The following is a 21,214-nucleotide window of genomic DNA, read 5'->3' on the forward strand; positions in this document are numbered from 1 at the left end:
GTTCCTCGTTAAAAGCTTAATATTAATAGTCACCCCGTTCGACCGGAAGAATCTGCGATTTTTATCCAGGTATAGTTCCTCGTATGTGTGTATTCGATGTCGTTCTTCCACGTCCAATAGTTATTGATGAATGTATGGTCTTTTAAATTTTTAAGACTTTTTTTTAAAGTTATTAAAAAAAAATTACAAATAAGCACGTATTATTACAATTTTTTGGAATCGAATTGTAAAAATTAATAGATAATGGATATAAATTTCCAAAAAAGATTTTATACGATGAGCCCTTTTAAAAAGTTGGGATTAAATAAGCCAACCACCAAAGAATCCATCGAGAGGATTTAAGTTCTCCTAAATCCTCACTCTGGAACAATTACACTCGATTTGCACGATTCCGAGGTACTGTAATTACAATGCTTCGCGAAATGCCCGTAGGCAAAAAGAAAGAGATCGTGAGATCAAGACAAATGTTTCAAAGGGTGCGCCACTGTTCCGCCGGTTAACAGTGTCGTAATCGACAAACTGCCTTATGCGCCGGCTCGTTAAATAACCAAGGGACTCGAGGTTATGAGAGTTTGCTGTTGCGCGATTCAGTATTGTCGCTCGTCGATGTAATCGGTCATGAAATTGATATAACGACAATATCGTTTGCTTTCTATCCGTAAGTTGAGAAACACTTCGACTTTCCAGCCATCAACGATGAAAAATAATTGATATTTCTGCTGCCTTTAGCTCGTTTGGAACGGGAGTGGGGAGCGAAGAGAAGAAAGCAGTGGTAGGGACAGCCGAAGAGTCTCGAGCGTAACCGAGTTAGCAGTTGCGAGTAGCGAGGCCGGGCTAGTTACCACGTAGGTCAGCGTAGAAGTTAGCCGAGCTAGCTATATTGTTTCGGAATGTCGTGGGTATTTAGGCCTAGGCTGCTCGCGGGACAACGTTCGCCAGTGTAACGCAGTTTTAGCGTTACCACGGAGATGAGAAAGTAGCTTTGCGGCTTCTCGAGTTCCTACCCCATCGTGGCCCGACGTCGTCGAGTTTTCGACGTGGTGGTCGACGAGTCTGGTTGCCAAACTTTTAAACGAAATTTCGTCGAATCTCGTTTAGCCGGGGTGTTTCGTTGACGCCGGAGCCCCAATTAGTCGTCTGCCGATATCGCGAAACAACTACGACGGTGCGAGGGGAGACAGCTTAGAGGGGAGAGGGGGGAGTAGCGAGAGCAAAGATCGAGCACCGCACGGATACGGATCGTTTCGTCCGGGAATTTGCCGCTTCGCCAGTCATTGCCTCTGCTTGGCGAAGTGTGATCCCATTACGCGTAGATTCCGTGGAAATTAGCGGCGCGGATTAAGACCCGGCGCCGAGCTCTGGCACGGCTGTGGCGGCGTTCTTGGATCGCGTACGTAAGGTTGGATACGTAGATGGCGCGATACGGCGAACATGGATACTCGATTGAACGTTTGCCCTCTGGGCATGGAGAGGGCGCTCCGTTAAAGCGGATCGCTAGATCAAACTTCTTGACGTTGACGTATCAGTGACACGTGAGCGACGATGTGGATATTTGATGATGCGTGTGTCGCCTCCGGTTAGACTAGCGTGTCCTGCTCCACGAGGATTAGTTAAATTTATTTTCGGACCGTGAAATGAGAAATTGTAGAATCAATTTAACGTTTGAGGGAGGAAGGATGAAGGCGAAGAGTGTGCGTTTGATGCGAGAAAATTAGGTTAATATAGAAGATCATGTTGTGAATTTTGTATATTTGTACAGTCTGTAATTAGTATCCACTGCTAGGATCAAATCGTGTGATATTATTCCTATTGCCATTTCTTGTTTTGAATGTTCGCGTTTATTCTGTTATTAGTAATGAGAATATCACAATCCTTTTTCGTATTTGAGTGCAACGATAAATCAGAAATCACGGGAAAGAAGATGGGTCAAAAAAAGTTTTGCTAATGCAAAATGTTTTATATTAGAATACATTTAAACGAGAATATTCGTGACAGCGAATATATTAACACAATTTATGTTTTAAAAGTTCTCTCTCTCTCTATATATATATGTATTCGATACATTTAATGCCTACTAAGTTTACAACTCTTCAGGAATATAATTCTGTTAATCCCCTTGCGACCAGCAATTCTGTAACACAGTTTCCGACTGGCCTATATTAGACTATGCTGATCTAATGTAATATCAATCGTCTTTCTGAGAATGGTGAGCACAGGGTTAACGCGGGCAAGCGCTGACCATTGGGAACCATTTGCTAATAGATGCCACGAGATACCTCCATTAGACCGCAGGGATATTCCGACAGGCAATATAGCGTTTAAGATTCAAACTCGAATTACAGATCTTGGCAAAGATATAAATGCTAAGTTCTACCAGTTTCCACAGTTACTTTCGATGTAAAATGTTTCCAATAAAAAAATAATCTCGTGTTTCAAACGATTGTCGATCAATGTTTATCACGATCATTCATCTATAGTGTACACATTTCGAAAAGTGTTCGTCGATCGCGTACAAAAATTCTCCATTACCGTTTCAATTACCGTCGAAATAAAAAGATTCGAGGAGGCAATTAAGGCGGTGAATTCAAAGAACACGTGTGTCCACCAGAAGTGGTGGGTGGGCCTCTGGATCGTAGAATTTAATTTCCTGAAACGAAACCGCGAGCCAACAAATATAATATCGATTGGAGGCGATTGCCCTAGAAAATTTAACTGCGCCCCGATCGTGTGTGTCCATTTGGATCCGCGTATATACCAATGTAAATCCTGGGCCGATATTAGCTTATTTCAAAGGGGGAAAAAATGTTGTCGGGGACCGGACGATTAATTACCGATCTGTCGGATTATTTAAATTGCAAATAATGCGGCCAACAGAGCCGCATCTTTGAACGAGGCCGGGCACATCTGATCCATTCGGTCGGCAGTTTAATGTGAAATACGATCGCTGGGAAAGCGTATAAATTACAGGAAAAACGGAAAAACGAATAGAGGAGGAAAAGATGTCACAGACACTGATATCGATCCTGAATGGGATTAAATATTTTTTTTCATCTCTCTCTCTCTCTCTCTCTCTCTCTCTCTCTCTCTCTCTCTCTCTCTCTCTCTCTCTCTCTCTGGTGGTCGAACTTCGATTTTTCTTTTTATTGAACACCAAAATTTTTGACCCATTTCTATATCTTCTCGATAGTGTCGAACAGCAGAATTTAAAAATAACAAAGTTTTGAAGTTAGAAAAATCATTGCGTTCTAAAGTTAAGTTACATGTACGAATTATATGTATAATTTGAAAAGTTTACTGATTTTATATTAAACAAATTTTAATTTAAATTATCGAATTTTCAAAATTAAAAATATATATTTTTATTTGTCCAGATAAGCGTTCAATTATAGATCCGGACTAGAAATGTTCTTGTAAATATAGTATATTTGTTTTTTAACACAATAACATATAGTAAGTACGTATTAATATAAATTTTACAACTTTCGTTTGTTTATTGCTATTAATAGTTTCAAACATGTAACCTTTTTGAAACAAAAAATACGTGTATAAAAATGCCAAAAATATGTGCTGCATCAGAGGAAAATTTAACCTCGCTCTTGTTTCTCAATATTTTTCTCTTTTTCTTTTTCTTTCGGTGTAAATTGTGGACCTTATCTAAAAGATACGAGACAGCCTGGATCGTGGCCAGGTTTCTCGAAATAGGAATAATTTTAAGCACCACTTGAAAACTATGCCAATAGTCCGTGTCCGCCATTATCGTTACCGTTGCACTTCTTCCGCTTCGTTCCAACCAGAAAATCTACGGGCACGCGGTAACCTAATATTGAGCTTAATCGTTATACGTTTCGACAAAACCAAATAGAGAATTCCCCTTATACTCCCCCCGTCCATGGAAACTTTAACAGGGCGAATCTTATCAGATGTTATCATCGGGGAACGAGATTCTTAACGAACCACCGTTACGGGGAACGTAGGAATAAAAATGATAAGCAATGATCGTTGGCGAAGATAAATAGTTAAACCGATATCCTTAAATTTCGAAGTTTCCACTAGTAATTCGTCGAGGCTGTTTAATTCTCTGCAATTAAAATTTCGTTTCCACGAGAGGAAAATTTTTTTATCAAACCATAAGCGTTCGTGTGGAATTTTATGAAAAATTTAAATTTATCCGTAAATAACGTGGATAAATATGCACATGAAATATTTGAAGTATTATAATATTTAGAGGATAAAATAAGGATGTGTTTAATTCTATTTTTTTTTTTAATATATTTAAAAATACGTATATCTTGGTTTTTTATGAATTCTTTTGAATTATTCGGAAACGCGATCCTTTTTGATTCGAGCAACGCACTTTTTTTTTTTTACGGGGAATTGAACTTCATAACCTAGTTTTTCCATTGAAAAAACAAATAAATTTCATAACTCGCTCTCTTTTTCGAATTCATTTTTCATTTAAACTGTATTTCGAAGTTGCCTTTTTTAAATTAACCAGATTTACTTTACCTACTGCATAAAAATTGCAAATATTTTTTTTTCTTTTTTCAACAATAAAATTCTAATTTCGTAAACATCAAAGGGTCGGGTTTAAAAAGTGTGCTTTAAATTAATATTTAAAATACAATCATCCCTTGTTGTTATATCCTCTTTTATTAAAAAGCGCGAATGCATTATTCATAATTCTTTATAAACTAGATAAATAAAATTTAAATTATTAATAGAATTTAACCTCTTCTTTAATTAATAAACTGCATTCACGTACATCTGCATTTACACACGATACCGCATTCCAAATAAAAAGATAAAATGGAAATAAATTTATTATCCCAAATGATACTACTGCAATTCTGGAATCGACTCGCAAATGAATTTGCACGAGGAAGGAATCCTCGAGCAGCGCTGGTCAACGAACGTCTCGACCGCAGCGACTCCTGCGGACGAAATAATTCGTATTTACATGAATACGCGGCAACGTCGGACGTGACGAAGGCATTAGAGCATCAAATCGAGTTACCAGCGCGAATCGCTAACCGCATCAAGTCAGTGTCGGCCACCTTGTGCACCCTTGCCAACGTCTGACTAACTCTATCCACGGACCAGGGATATAACCTGGTTCGGCCCCTTTGTCCACTGCCGGCCAATACGATCCGCGATTGGTTAGTGGCGATTGACTAAACTTCCACTTTGTCCACGTTCTATCGATAGAATTAAACGTGTGAATAAATAAGCGCCCTGTGTGAAGTGTCCTTCCCTGTCGAGGGTGAAACGAGTTTCGCCAATTTTAACGATGCTAATTCGCGCCAGTTACTGGTTGGGATTCAGAGAAGAGATTAGAGAAATTAGATTGGTCGAATATTCGGTGCGAGTGTATTATTCGGATGAAATAAAGGTAATAAAAAATGCTTACCCGTTTAGAGAAAATGCAAATGGAAAATAATAAAAATTTTCTTTCTTTTTAATTTTATTTCCAATGGTATAATTATATCGAATAGGATATATATATATCTGGCATACCTATGATACTTTTAATTCAAAAAAAGGAAGTTTGATTAAAGAATTGCATAACTTAAAAAGCATTCGAATGGCTGTATGATATAAATGAATAATATTTTTATATCGAGCAACATCATAGGGCCAACGTTGATTCAATTATACGTTAATATTTCTCATGATGGATATTTGGAGGCCATTACAAACTATAACAATGCTTCTGAAGTTAAACAATTTTCCATATTCAACGGTTGGTAGGAACGGTTGGTTGGTTACATTGAACGAAGATAATTCTGGCGATCGCGAAAGAAAATTGATTTCGATTTGATGTACGCTTCGATATAAACGGTAATCCATCACATATCACAATGCGATTTGAACCGCAGTCAATGACGTCGCGTTGACCGTCATCCTGGCAACACAATCGATTTTAACTCGATGCGGGCGTCGCGTTTGCCTCCGGCTAGCATTATGCCGTGTACCGTGTAAAACGATTTTGTCTAGAAACGAAATAAAAGGTCAACCGATAAACGATTATAATCTACATCTACGTCGCTGACAACCATGACGATCTCTCGATACCGTTATTGTTGTCGCAGTTTAGCAATAATCTGCGCTTCGCGCATCGTTAAGTGTAGTAGTTTTGCAGATTGCAAATTTATTTGTTTAAATAATGGAGGAATAATATTCTAATGTTTCGATTTTGGAAATTTAACTTAAAAGAAAACGCAATGACGAATTGATTTTTTTTCGATTTTGATCGAGAGAAGGGAATGTTATTTTCAAGATAATCATTAAAATTAATAAATATATCTAATCTAATTTTTCCTCGATAAGAGATGTCTATAAACTGGAAACTGTTATTTTAACGAATGACAATGATAATTTTTCACATGGGATAATGGAAATGCCTGATGGAGATTAACTTTTAATAAAGGGAGAGATAACGAGAAAAATTTAAAATACTGTCACGGAATATTAAAAAATATAGTGTGTATAACAAACGTATAAATTTTATATCAAATATTTTCGAGTCGAAAATATGGACAGAGAGGAAATCAAATAAAAACTTAATACGTTTGTATCCAAGCCCGTATTATGTCCTCGCCAATAAATGCACAGGGATAATTCATCGAGGAGTCACGAGATGTCGCGGCGAGCATTTTTCTCGTCAACACGGGCTATCGACTTCGTAATTGAGCGTTACAGGTGTTCCCAACACTCGAACAATGCCGGCGGATTGTTCAATAACTGCAACGAATGTACGTTTCGACGGTAAAATCGTCCAAGATACGGGACGGACGCGGCTGTCGCTGACAGGAACGCATTGCGCGTTTCACGCTTCGCTTTAATTAAGCAATTATCACCGCTTATTACGGAAAATATCGAGTAACGTTCACGTGCACAGAAGAGAAACGGTCTTCGTTTGTAATTCACGGTGTTGACCAACGTTGTTGGTTAATTCTAGCATAACCATAGTCAATAAGCTAATCCGTGTATACGACATCTGCTGCATTATATATTTCTAGTAATTCTAAGCGTTGTCGAATCGTCATCGTCGTCCTCTTTCAAGACTGAGAGGTTAAAGTATTTTTCCTCGATTCTGTAAAACTAAATTTTGTGAAATTAGCGTCAAATTAATGATATTGATATTTGTTGTTATTATATCGATATACTTAAACAAGATTTATTAATTTTCTACTATATTATTCTCCATATTAGAGTTCAGAGTTCCACCAAAAAAAGAGAAATAGAGCGAAAGAAAAAAAAACGAGGTTCGCGTTAATGAGCAAACTTTCCAACAACTGTCAACAAAACGGAAACCAAGCTCGAACGGTCTAATTATCGAACGATTCTTCATAATCTAGGCCATGTGATCTCGTTACATCGTGGTTATGTTTAAAACGTGTGTCATTCAGCATCATTCGTTTATTATTTCTCTTTTCTTTTTCATTCTTTTTTTCTCTTTCTTTCTTCCATCACGCGTGACCATTTACGCGTCACACGATTTTTTTCCCCGTTTATCATGACAGCTTGTATCACTTTTAACAGCACGTTCGATTTCGCGCGCGCACCAGCCTAACCTCGCCGCACTAACGCACTTTTCTCTTCTGCACATTCCTTCACACGCGCAGCTCTGTCCAGGCCCATTTACTTCACAGGTACGTATCATCGTGTGTCAATGTTGCATTGTAGTTTGTATAAACCGCTATCATAGTATGTAATTGTATTTAGTCTGTTGAATATACTTAATGAGTCTGTCTTTACCTATGGCTATAGCTCCACCGAGCAAAAGCTTTTAAAAGAAGAATTTTTATAGGACGTTTATAAGGCACAAATTAAAGAGATATTATCGTAATGGACTATAAAATTATATATCGTCGTAAGCATTAGAGACTTCACTCGGTTAAGCTATAATTAATTTTCTTTATTAGATCTCTCTTATTACAGCTTTTATCTCCTAAATATTACATTTTTTTTTTCATATAGCTCAACAAATTTTCAATTGTCCTTTTCTCGTCTAATCGGATAATCAAAGTACACGAATTACATATTTTTTTTTTACAATTAAATGTACAATTTATCGTGAAAAATTTTTACAATCCCTTTACTTATTTATCATAGTATACTGTGAGATTCAAGCGTGTCATCGATGAACATTGTTTAAATGTAATATTCCCGAATTAGTCGCAGGTAATCGCCACACGTACGCGCAATTGCACACAGCGGCGAAGTTGCGATCGCTAAGTTAATAGATTTTAATCCAGATGGCCGAAGAGCGAAATTCCATTATCCGGCGTCGGAGTTGCCGCAAACCAAGTTACACAGCTTCGCGAAAGCGTAATAAACCACAGTATTGCAGTTAACCTTGATTTACAATAATGCGCCCTGTAACATTAACAACCCTTAATGGTTATACATTGCCCCAATTATATATATGCTTAACGCGTTATCGATTTGCCGCGTCATCGTCCCTTATTGCACCCGCTTTCTATTATCCATCGCGTGTTCTTACAAGATATACAAGGATCACGTATACAAATTGCAATTTGCTCCGGATAAGTACGATTAAATTCTAACGAGCTTGTTCGTTGTTCGCTGAGAGTAAAGAAGAACAAGTGTTTGTGTATGCGTGTGTGTATGCTTCTTTTCGCCCTCCCCCTTATGCAACCAGGTATTTGTTATACGGTGAATTCTACAGAAGAATCGTTTGAGAAGTGTAACGAGTATATCTTTTAACGAGAAATGCAATTATGTTGGGTGAAAGTATTCTTCGAGAATATTTTATCTGAAAATAATTAGATAAAAGGAGAGGAGATAAAGAAATAATTTCTTTTCGCATAATTTTTTTATTCTATTTGAACATTTATATGTGTGTTGTAATTGAAATTTTTAACACTATGGTAGTGGTATAAGTTAAGTTCAAAAAATTTTGTTAGGTTAGAATGGAATTATAATTCAGGAAATTACTTTGTATCTGTAATTGTTAAGGGAACGAGTGGAGTTTCAATGTTATTTGTAAGCTTTCAAATTTTCTGCATTTTACAATTCATATGGTTATAAATAACACATATAGTTTGACCATTTTTGTAAGAATCTCTCAATGGTACTTATCTATATCTTAATTATTTTAAAATCATTCTTTTCTTATCACAAATCATATCACGAAATTAACTCTTCATTACGAATTGAATCTTGATATTCGTTAGTGAGATAGTGGAGTCTTGACGAGATTGAATTCCAGTTTCATAAGTCCAAAAAAAAAACGACCGCCATGTTTATTTTTCGCTAATGTGTACACATACACATACACGCAAGGCAGACGTATGGTTTCGTGAATACGTGGCTGAACGCTTGTATTGCTTGCAGCATGCCTGCCAGCCCTTCTTTTGTGCCCTTTGCATTTAGGTAACTTTAATTATTCGCCGAGAAGAGTTCCTTACAAGTTTGAATAACTTTATAAGCAACTCGGCTCCGGAATGCCCGCAACGCGGGCCCCCAAGGGCCGGATACCCCGAGCACCCTGGCCGGAAATGAAAAATTTTTAGAATTACCGTCGCTGGCTTTAAACGGTGTAATAAGCGTTTACACTTAAAGTGAAGGCCAACGAAACGTTGGTTACGACGTGGATGAGGAGAAACTTTCGAGATATTTTCCTTGATACAAAGATTGTGAAATCCTCTTTGCATTATCTTCGGTAGATTTTATTTTTATTTTATTTTATTTTTTATCCGCGGTGAACAAGCGCGATGGTGAAAGCACCGATGTAATAAAGATGCAACATAGGATGTAATAATGGAATGAAAAATATGCAGTTGTTCGATTTTAATCAAAAGAATATTGTAAGATTCAAAATTTGGATTTAAATATTTGGAAAAAAAAATTATTCATTCACGATGCGCTTAATATCGTGCAAAATAGATCCTTCATATCATACCCATTTACGAAACGTAATTAGGAAACGGCTAGTCATTGATGCTGTTTAATTGCTCGCGTTTCCACTGGATAGTAATCCATTGGTGTCACGTGAACGCGGATAAGGGGGCGTAAATGAGAGAGAATGGAACTTTCATATAATCGTGCCTATATATGCAATCATCCATCCGTGAAATAAACGTTGCGTGCCACGCATCGATGAAGACACCCATTCTTTCTACTATGGTATCCTATATACATCGTTGCCCCTATTCACGAACGAATTTTGATACGGTACATCGATAGCCTCTTTTCGATCTTACCATTATTTTTCATATCTAATCTTTCTTTCGTATTATTTGGAGTAAAAGTCGCGAGAAAAATTATGGAATAAATTGAACGCTTGACACATGTATGTATAACAAAATAGAAGAATTTCAACGAATAAAAATTTTCAAATACACATTATGCATGTTTTAAATACACACGCATGCATAAGTATGGCGCGACGAAACGCACAGAATTCAAGTTCTTGCGCGACTTTTTGCAGACACTGGTAGAGATTCGCCGCCAGAGCCAGCGCCACCAGAAGTGCCGCCGCGTGGACCGTCTTTGCATGCGACTCTGCGCACGCAGCAAAATCGAAATGGATGTCCGCCGAACGCCACGGGAAACTTCGCTGTGCCAACCGATCAAATGCAGACGGAAAAATATTCGGGTAAGTATATATCTGTTGCATCATGACATGTCTCAATCTCATGTTTTATTCGCCACGAAACATAGAGTCAATTTTCCAACATTCGAATTTTAGGTTAGGTTAGGTTTCCCTCTTTGAGAATTGAGAATTAATAATTTTAAAGATTGTATGAAATTACGTTGACAATATTACGTAAGTTCGATGATTTATATACACAAGAACACGTATCGAGCATAAAGGAACATTGTACAACCCTTTCGCCGTGTTCACGCATGCCAATCGCTGACGCATCGAATTAACTTCCTACGCGATTACTCGGAATTAATTAGGGAACGGCTGACGAAGTGCACGCGTCGGCAGCGTTCCTCATTATTTCCACGGCCCTTCGTGCTTTATTGAATCCTCGAAGATACATTACCAATGCAGCCCGCTAGTTATGAAAGTTTGAGAAAGATAAAATCTCTCCGGCGAGCTAACGTAGAGGAAGTCCGTCTCTACCGTGTTCGACTAAGGGAAGAGGTTGAATGAATTTATTAGAACTGATTACTATTTAATTCGTCATCCGTGAACGAGAAAACGGATAGTCGGAGAATGTCGTGAAAATAATATTTTCAAGATGAAATGGCAGAATAGAATTCCTCAGAATTATTTCATGATGGTGATTATAAATTTTCAAAAAAAAAAATAAAAATTGTTCCTTTTTTCGATTCTCTTCTTAAAGTTTCGAGTTTATAATTATGATATACTTTCGAAGTCTTCTAGAATATGTACAATAAATATTCCATCGATAATACAATATCTCTACAGTGGATATTTACCAAGAATTATTGTTCTCGCTGACCACATTAACCGACAAAGCATATCAACCTATTGTTTGAAAATTCGAAGAGGATTGAGGCGGCCCACCAGCTCGAGGTAATGCGGTTCAGTTTTCAACGAACGAGTGTTTAATTTCGCGGCGCGCCCTCTCTCCGCCCGGTTATGTAGATGCGAGATCATCTGGGTGCGATGGAAATCTGTTTAAACTAATGGCGAGTATAGTCCCGGGGATTTTGCATTAACGCCCCCGTTAATTCATTGTAAATATACTCGGTGTGTATTCGTTTCTCTATATTTCTATGTACACACTATTAATATATTGCTCGGCGACTAAACATCGTTTGTACCGGCATGGGAGCTCGTAACAAGCTGCCTTCCCCCACCACCAACTCCTTTACCCGAATATTCCGCGTTACACACGTGCGCTGCGATCACTCTCCAGCGTGGCTCCCCCTATACGTACATGTCTATACGTGCGATTTACGTTCTGCCGTGTTCGATTCACGTTTACCGATGCTATAAACACTTCTACGATAATAGGAACGCGTTATTAACCAACAGGGGTTATCGCCGGTCATTAATCATCCTGTGGCTACCTGGAGACGATATTTTCGAGTGTTCGACCATGTTACAACGTGTTTTCGGGATCGACATGGACAGGTCGATCATGTTTCGATCTGTTATCTTCCAGGCAATTATATTCGTGAAAACGTTACATCGAATCTGATTATGTTTGGAATGATTAGTTTTTGAATACTTTCTTATTTCGTGTGCACATAATCTGAAATGTATCGAATAGATGACGAACCGATAAAAATATAATACATATGACTACTCGAATATTTCAAGGAAGAAATATTATTGTCATCTTTTTAATAATAATAGATTATTCTCCTAGTGAATCTAGGTTAGAAGTTCGTTCAGAAAATTTCTGGTATTCTAAAATTAACATTGTGATATTAGCCCCGGAATTGAATATTCGGTTATGAATTATGGATTAATTTAAAAGTAAGTCTTTCCAGGTTAGATATATCCCTTTTACGCATTAAGAATTTAGATTACTCTCGGAGATTTGGTTTCGTCTATACGTTCTACCACGTGAAATATTGCCTTAATCTCGAACGCTGGATACCCAGTCACTCATTATAAACACACCAAATTTCTGTTCTCACATTAGTCTCATGCCAGAAGTAGTTTCCGCCTAAGAAACGATCCGGCAAACAGGTTAACACGGCTTTAATAATTCAGAGGCAACGTGAATGGGAGGATTTATTATCATCGCGTTCCTTGTTTGTCTTGATACTGATTCTACGTTCATTATCCATGATTCTCTAGGTACGGTATCCCGTAAATGTTTATCTACCATCTTGAAATATCTACCGGAACGAAAATTGATACCGATGCCTAAAAATATACACGGAGGTATTATGAATTTATTAAGATCGCTTGTGCGCGGTTGTTTGATTTAATAATATTGTAGGACGCGTTTTCCGCGCAGCTCGCGAATCATAATGTTTAATTTAATAATATTGTTCGATGCGTCGGCTTGTAGTCCCCGTGAATTTAAGCTTTCGAACGCGGCCATATTGCTCGCAAAATTATTTTTCGTCATTCCCACCGGGATTGTTGTTTCAATTAAAAAATTTTTTTATCCGATATCACATCTCACAATCGAAACTGATGGAATGCCAATTTTATGCGATCATGAATCGTTTCGTTTAATAATGTTCAAAATATGACCTCTCTCTTTCTCTTTCTATCTCTCTCTTTCCCTCATCGATTTCAACGTTTCTGTTTTTAATCAGCATTTAACCTTCGTGCATCATACGTGGGATTTTTGTATCGATTTTATCTTTAATTTTAATTGCTCTAGTGCGAATGATTTTCCATCTCGTGTAAATAAAGTGATTACATTTTTATCAATTTCTTTCGTACAATTGTACATTGATGATTTCCATCTTTTTCTTTTTTGAAATTAACGCTTTTCAACGAACGAAATAAACTTCTATCGATCCATTTAAATTTATAATAGAAAAGAAACACTAAACTTAAAAGTACATTATTTAAAATTAAAAATTTTTAATAATTTAATCATCGAATTAAATATATATATATACACAAACATACACTTTTTTCAATGGAAAATAGGAAAATTAGCAATTAGATTTGAAAAATAGGCTGTAAAAAATATTATGAATCTTTCTAACTGTGCAACGTTTAACCAAACGCGATTGTTTCCGGTGGCGCGAAGCAATACGAAACGATTGGCTGGTTCTATCTGTATTTTCCTAGGATCGGTCGAATTTTACGGGCTATGTTTCGCTGGTTCGGTGTATCGTTTGCCACCCATCGCGCTATTCGCTATGTTTACACGCGAATTTATAGTAATGCGTTCTCGATAAGCCGTATCGCTTTAACGGACCGCGAAGCTTCATTGAATACCGCGATCATATCCCCGCCTCCCCTTTCCCTCTTCCCCTTAACCATCGGGAAAAATCGATGCGTTTATTGTCGACCTTGTTCCAATTTTTACGCCTTCCCTTCCTCTACAGGAGGTGGAAGAAATGTAGAAAACAAGAGGGGAGAGTGAGCTTTGTGGTTCGAGCGACGAGTCGTTATCAAAGCCTTTTCCATTGACCTTCGAAGTCATAAAGTGTAAATGGTTTTGCTTTTAGAGAGGCTTTCGTTATATTCGTGTCCGTGTTTATAGATTTATAACGCAAGGTGAAACGTTTATGGATGTTTTTGTGGGTTCGAGGTAAGAAAACAGCCTTGTTTGCTGTGGTTTATGCTACATGATTCGTCTGCTCGTCGATAATTTTTGAAAAGCGTAAATTATTAATTTATACTTTTAAAGGGATGTTTCTTCGTACTCTATATATTTCGAAATATATATATTTTTTTTATGAGGATGTAATTCGAAGTTGTTGATTTCGTGCATGAACATCAAAAGTGTAAATGAAAATAAATATTTGAATGGTTCAACAATGAACCAGACATAAAACCATATATTTTAATTAAAGTATATAATACACGTTTTTCTGATGTAATACGCCAACACGTATTAATCTGTCGTATTAATAAAAACAAGGCAAAAAAAGAAAAAAACATTTTGAACTTCCGCATTACACCTCGTACATTCGCGTAATACACGCATATCAGACTATCGTACCAGACTGAATGAGCTTTATTTTAAATTCGCGTAATAAATTTTAGTTTCCAAATGGAAATTATTGCGTTTTCCTCTCCCGGCAAATTTTTCTCGAAATATTTTGTCGAACAAAATAATTTATCCTGCAAAATGCAATAATTACAACCTGTATAATTGTATAACCTGTACAACGTACAATGCACCAAACATTTCGCTCCATTCAAATCCGTCTAATTCAACTTAAACAAAAGGGGAAAAGAAACAGGGGGCCATCAGACAGTTATATATAATCACGACCGACTAAAATTGAAAAGCAACCATTATAGCGGCGCGTTGAGTGCATCGATAAAGCCCGAGCACAGCGTTGACGGCGCGTAATGGCGACCGAAAAATCGCCGTGTTTTTCGGGCTAATGCCAACCATTACGAGACTGTAACTAACTGGCGCCACCGTCGAGGTATATATGTACAGTGTACGCACGGTGGCAATTCTTGCGTGGACAATAAACTCGACTCCTCTTCCTCCTATTCTCCCTCTCTTTCTCTCTCTCTATCCCCACCACCATCGGATCAGCCATTCCGTCCTAGTTGCACGCTCACGTTTCACAGTTTCCCGACGAATAATCAGCTTGGGCGTCCGCTGTACGTCGAATTATACACGGGCTGGATAATTTTTACTGTTTTTCATGGAGGCTGCAGCGACGAGACAATAACGTCGAAATCCTTTTCACGCACGACGCGCCTGTGCATCGAATGTCAACGAGTGCTTTCTGACGGCCAACGCTCTATCCGACTGCGGGGATTGCCGGTGTATTGCACTTTTGCCGCGCCAGTTAAGCGGCGTTTATTGCGCGATCAACGCAACAATCCGTGCAGACTGCGTGGCCCCGTGTTTAACCTCCCTTCGTGGCTCTCTGTGTGACGCTCTCTGTGGAACACGGATCGCGAATGGCGGCGCTAGTGATATTATATTTAGTATATTGCTGCGTGATATCGACTGTGTGATCGAGATTCCTTTTATGATTTAGATCGATTTGTTTCGGGGAGATTCATGAGATTCATGAGATTTGGATATGGAATATGTTGAGAATATTATTTTTTTATAAAAATATTATTGAATTTAATAGTAGAAGTATTCTTTTTTTCTTTTCTTGAAAATTTCAATATTTTATATAATTGTTGTCTGTCCATTCGATAAGTGGTTAATAAATTTTATGGAAAGTTGGACTGTCTTAAGAATTCGAATCACGAATTCACGATTCATCGTCGAGAAGAAGAGCAACTTAGCGTATTTCCAAGATAGGTTTCGTCGAAATTACTGTAATCCAAGGTTAGTGGTCGCGTTCTGCGCCACAAAATTCACCGTACCCCCGAGGGTGTCTACGCCGGAACGGATATTATTATCATGGGTACTTAAGCTTTACGTATTTTTGCATAACTGGAAATTAGAAATAATTATTGTTGCACCTTCGGGAACGTCGCGATACGGTACGAAACCGTATGAAAGCGCTCTTAGAGACCGGCCGCATCTTTGCAAGGATTTATTTAGAAAATAAAAAAAGTCTGAAGTTATACATATGAATTTTTACCTTGACTATTTTTACACTGCTGCAGTAAATTACTCTCGCGTTACTTTGCCGCTATTTTTTTTTTCTTACGAATATAAAATCTTGAATTTGTGTCTTATTGAAACATTTTATATAAAATAATTGATCAACAAATTTAAAAACAGATAATTTTATTTATAAATTCGAAAAAAATGGATCGTTATATCATATAATAATTTGAGTTTGTAATAATGAGGCAAATGTAAAATGTAAAATGATCAGACAGAGCAGAAACAGATCAGAACTAGACAAGTAAAATAGAACAGTTAAAATAAACAAACAAGTATAAAACAATAATAATAGATATGACGAGACAAGTAATATGATATTACAGTCGGACAATAAATCTTATTAAAGCAATTTACAATCTGAGGAGCAGGATTAAATGTTGCTCATCTTAACATTCTCATCGAATCGATAACAGGTAATAATAAATAATTGCATCATTAACAATAATACATTATTCTACCCTTCTCGCTCAAGCGAGTCCCACCAATCTTCTCCGTGTCTCTCCCCCCTCTCCCACTCTCCCTCCTCCCCATTTCTTTCCCTTTCTCCGCATAAATAACATCAGATCCAACGACCACGGTTATTAGCTTCCGCGAGTGGCGCGCACTACATTATTTCAAGCGGCGAACTCGCAGCCCTCGTTGAGCCGACGTTTCAAAGGGCCGTCCCTTAGTCGTTTTCGAGTTACTGGCGGTTCCTCTGTGCGTTTAGCCCCACCACATCCCCCGTTTAAGAGGCGAATTCGATCCACGGCCTCGCAGAGGGCTGTTTACCCGCGGAAAACCGACGAATGTTTGCCTTCTTCTGGGCCGAACTTCCCTGTTGCCTGATAGCCTGGCCGCTGCCACAACAAAGCTGCACGGAAATTCGATTAATTCGATCCGAGAAACGCGCGTTCAATTCGAAATATCCACCCCCGTCTTCCAAACGAAGCGAATCCTTCTGATGGACGAATTTTTTTTTAAATTTGAGGATCTTTTTCTTAAACTTAAGGATCGTGGATTTAATGGGGGAGAGGAGTTGTTGCGAGCCTCTTCGAAGTTGTTCCCGGTTCTTGGAAGTTTGTGCAAAATGGTTGTGCAAGTTCGAGCTTGTGGAAAAATTAATTTCTGGGAGAGGATTGATTAGGATAACGAACGTCTGGTTTCTTTCGATCGATATAATTATTTTAGGGATAATACTTGTTTAATTGTTGATGGATATTGGAGAACGTGTTAGATTTTTTCTTTTCTTTTCATTTTTAAAAATGCAACCGAATTTCAGGACAAATTTTATTCGATCAAACACCGTAATCAAAATTCCGAGCATATCGCGTATTCGCTCTGATTCATTATAAAATAGGCTGAGCCCCTTGAACGAACGCTTCAAGCTTTTACTTCACATGATACGATTAATCCTTCCATGACTGATGACACAGTGCTACGTCTTTCAGTTTGTAAAAGTTGAAATCTGTTGATAGGGTGGCCAGACGTGGCCATAAGTTAAACTATGACGTAGTGCTTGATCTTCCGTCACGCGTTTTATTTCAGAAGGGGGGAAGGAGGAAGGGAGGAAGATATTTGACGTATTAATATTCTTTTTTGCGTGCGCGTATGAATAATTAACCCTTTACCACGCCCATCTCCCATCGTATAATACTCCCACCTGTATTTATAGATAAGAGCAATTTAAATTCCCTCCCCTCTTCACATTTAAGATATTATTAATAATTATAAATTTTGAATAATAAATTTTCAACGCTGAAAATTTCACACAATTTCGAATAATTTGGAGCAACGAGTAGAGTTCATAATTGTTCAAGAGAATTATAAAACAAATATGAATGATATTACGGATATTTTCAATTATATTTATTAATAATACTTAATTTTTTATTATTCGTGTTATATATCGCACTCACATCATTACTATCGTACGTTGTATTATTATGCATAATACGTTATGCGCATTATACGTTATATTATTATGCATATACTTTCCTCATTGTTTTCGCGTCTACTTGTTCACGGTACAGATTTAATAGCCCATCACGGAAGTCTTTATACCCCATAAAAATGTTATTTTCATTTCGAAAAAAAAAAAAGTAATCCATATCTTCACTATCTATATCCACGTTAATTATTTTCGATAAAAAAAAAAATTTCGAATCTTCTCGACGAATGATTTTCATTTCAAATTTGTTGGGACGCGATTCTGCACGTAAGTTGAAAATTACAACGAACCTAATCCTTTTCATGAATTTCGTCGATTCAATTCCATTGTGCACATTTTTACATTTCTAACGCCGTAGTTATAAAAGCGTAAATTATTCGACTCGCTTTCGCTTAATCCATCCCATCTCGATAATTACACCTTTCCTTTAAAATAATAAGAAACATAAAAGATTCACTATCGATTAAAGGGAAGATATTTTAATGCTGCCCATTTATTATAAACGATACACCAGGAAGATTAGACATTTAGCCACACCTGTTTCGCACTTTGAAAATTTCTTCGAGAGAAGAAAATCGATAGTCCAAGAGGAATATGAAAAGAAAGAAAAGGAAAAGAAACGAGTATCGAGAACGTCGATATCGTGATGTTGCAACCGTCTAATAAATATTAATTAGTCTCTTAGTGATTAATAAACGAATATCGAGAGCTGGTATTCTTAAAAAACAAAAAAAGAATCCTATTAATTCTCCAGTAACATAATAACGAGTTCAATTTTCATTTTGTGCCAAGTACTTATCTCTCTCTTTTTTTTTAATTTTTCTTCCCAATTCTCCAGACGCATTCGAAATATTATTTGCAATATTGTTCAACTAACGAATTACAGGGGAAAAAAAATGGAAAAAAATTGTTACGTCCATCTATCGAATTAGGAAGCACGGTGTCCCGATTCACAGCCAATATTCATGCCTGTGCAAAATTCGTCAACAGATTTTCAAATGGCCCGTGCACAACAGTGTTCCCGGAAAAGAGCTCGCGTTCGACAGAATTGTATTTTTTTGCCACGTTTTCGCGGATCGATACGCCAAACGTTTCTCCTATCAAACCCGTCGAAACGTTCAAACACGACAAATCACGATCGATCAGCGGTGCAAAATCGCTTTGATCTCCTCGACCGTGACAAAAAAAAAAAAAAAGAAGAGAAAAAGGACATCACCGATAAATGCAACTCTCGAGGAACTCTTTGTAATTTGAAACGTTTAAAGAAAGAAAAAAAAAAAAAGAAAGGAAAAATTTTCAACGAATACTTATAATTGGTGCATCTGAAACATCGTTTCTTTCTTTTCTTTTTTTTTTTTTCTTATTCTTTGAATAAATTCTATTTCCTCTGTAGAGTAGACTGACGAAAGATAAAAAAAAGACATCTCTGATAAACGCAATTTTCGTGGAAATTTGAAAAATATTTTCACGAATAGTTTATTTAGATTTTTGAATTTAAATCTACGATTTTTAAGTTAAATTTATAATTATGATATATTTTTGGAAATAATTTTTTTTTTAAATCAAAAGTTGGTTCGGATTCATTCCTTCGTTAAAGATAATTTAAAATTATAATTACAATAATTAACTTTCATTGATAACTCTTTGTTCATTATTCAGAGCATTTTAATTAAAATTATTAGCTAAATTCATTCGAAGCTAATTAATTTTTCAATCCCAATAATATATTAAATTACGAGGAAAACAATATGGAATGAAATTCTTTTTTTATCATCGAATAATAATGAACATTTAGAAGAATATTTATATAATATTATATTATCTAATTTACAATTAGATAAATAGAAAAAGAACATATTCCTTCTTAATTATAAGTATAAGAAGTATAAAATACGAAGTATAAAATAAATAAACCAATCTAAATCAAAAACTAGTCGATTTGTATTTGACTTACAATTACGAACCTCAGAAAGAACACGTACACATACATACATATATCCAAATATAAATCTGCAAAGTCTCTAACAAACGAGATCCAATCCGATATTCATAATTCACCCGGCCGAATTGATACGCCGAAAGCGACCGTAGCTCTGCAACAGTGTCGCATTTCACGAATACCTGTCCACGAATCTAATGGGCCGACTCGCGTGATGCGTAACCTCCTATAAATCCTCCGTGTTACCTAACCTAACGCTACCTCTCTGTCTTCCACGCTTCCTTCTTTCTCTCTCTCTCTCTCTCTCTCTCCCTCCTTGTCGTTGGTTTTTCACTCCCTCCGGCCACGGTTTGCTCCTCGAGGCGACTCTCTCGAGGGGAGAGGGAAGGAGGCGAGCGTTTCCTTCGGTTGCCGGCATAACTCAAACTGTCCTCGCGGTGGCGGCCGACCGGTGCTGGATTCAACGCGAGATCTTATCGCGGGGAGAACAATAGCGGCTAGCCCGCGGCACGTTGAAACACTTGTCGTCGAGAAATTTATATAAGACGTCCGCGACACACGCCGTGCCACCCGATCCATTCGATGCTCGCATAAAGCATTCCGTTTGGCCGCCAGACGGCGTGGCGCGACAGTCGCTCGAGATCGAGAATTCCTCGCGACTCGATTAATCTCGAGAATATATGGGAATTCTTTTTTTTTTGTTTTGTTTTTAAGTAGAAGAATTAATAGATAAGAAGGAAAATTTTGTTTTTTTTTTATTGTTACGAAAATAATAAAAGAATCGGTCGATTCAAGCAAGGATATCGAAATTTGTTGGTTATCTGGAAAGATAGGTTATCTTTTGAAGAATTGTTTTTTTTTTTTAATAGTTAGAATTACTTATTTAAAATGTATGAGAAATTGGCCTTTCTGTATAAGTAGATCATTAAATAATAGGTTTCAAATAGTGGTATTGGAAGATAATTTAAAATGTATTTCTGCGACGTAACGTAAACGTAAGTAATTTTTTGAATTAATGAATTAATAATGGCGAAATGTGAACGCAAAGGAATCTAATTATTTAAGTTCAAGATATTGATAAATCGGATGACGCGTTAATTTCTCTTTCTCGGTTAACGGGTCACATCGTTAATGGCACCCGTTCCATTATATACG

At 37.1% G+C, this 21,214-nt stretch overlaps 1 protein-coding gene across 5 annotated transcripts in view; it reads left to right on the forward strand.

Moving 5' to 3' along the window:
- LOC107993946 (teneurin-a) overlaps window positions 1-21,214 on the forward strand; it is a 628,759-nt gene that overhangs the window by 294,647 nt on the left and 312,898 nt on the right. For 4 of the 5 annotated variants that reach the window (XM_062076384.1, XM_062076386.1, XM_062076385.1 and 1 more), the window contains exons 7-8: window positions 7,626-7,652; window positions 10,457-10,624. In XM_062076384.1, coding sequence (XP_061932368.1) covers window positions 7,626-7,652; window positions 10,457-10,624 — 195 coding nt within the window. The remainder of the gene's footprint in view (window positions 1-7,625; window positions 7,653-10,456; window positions 10,625-21,214) is intronic. The other variant, XM_062076388.1, reaches the window with a different exon arrangement.

This window comes from Apis cerana, linkage group LG6 (assembly GCF_029169275.1).
Source record: "Apis cerana isolate GH-2021 linkage group LG6, AcerK_1.0, whole genome shotgun sequence".
NCBI classification, from domain to species: domain Eukaryota; kingdom Metazoa; phylum Arthropoda; class Insecta; order Hymenoptera; family Apidae; genus Apis; species Apis cerana.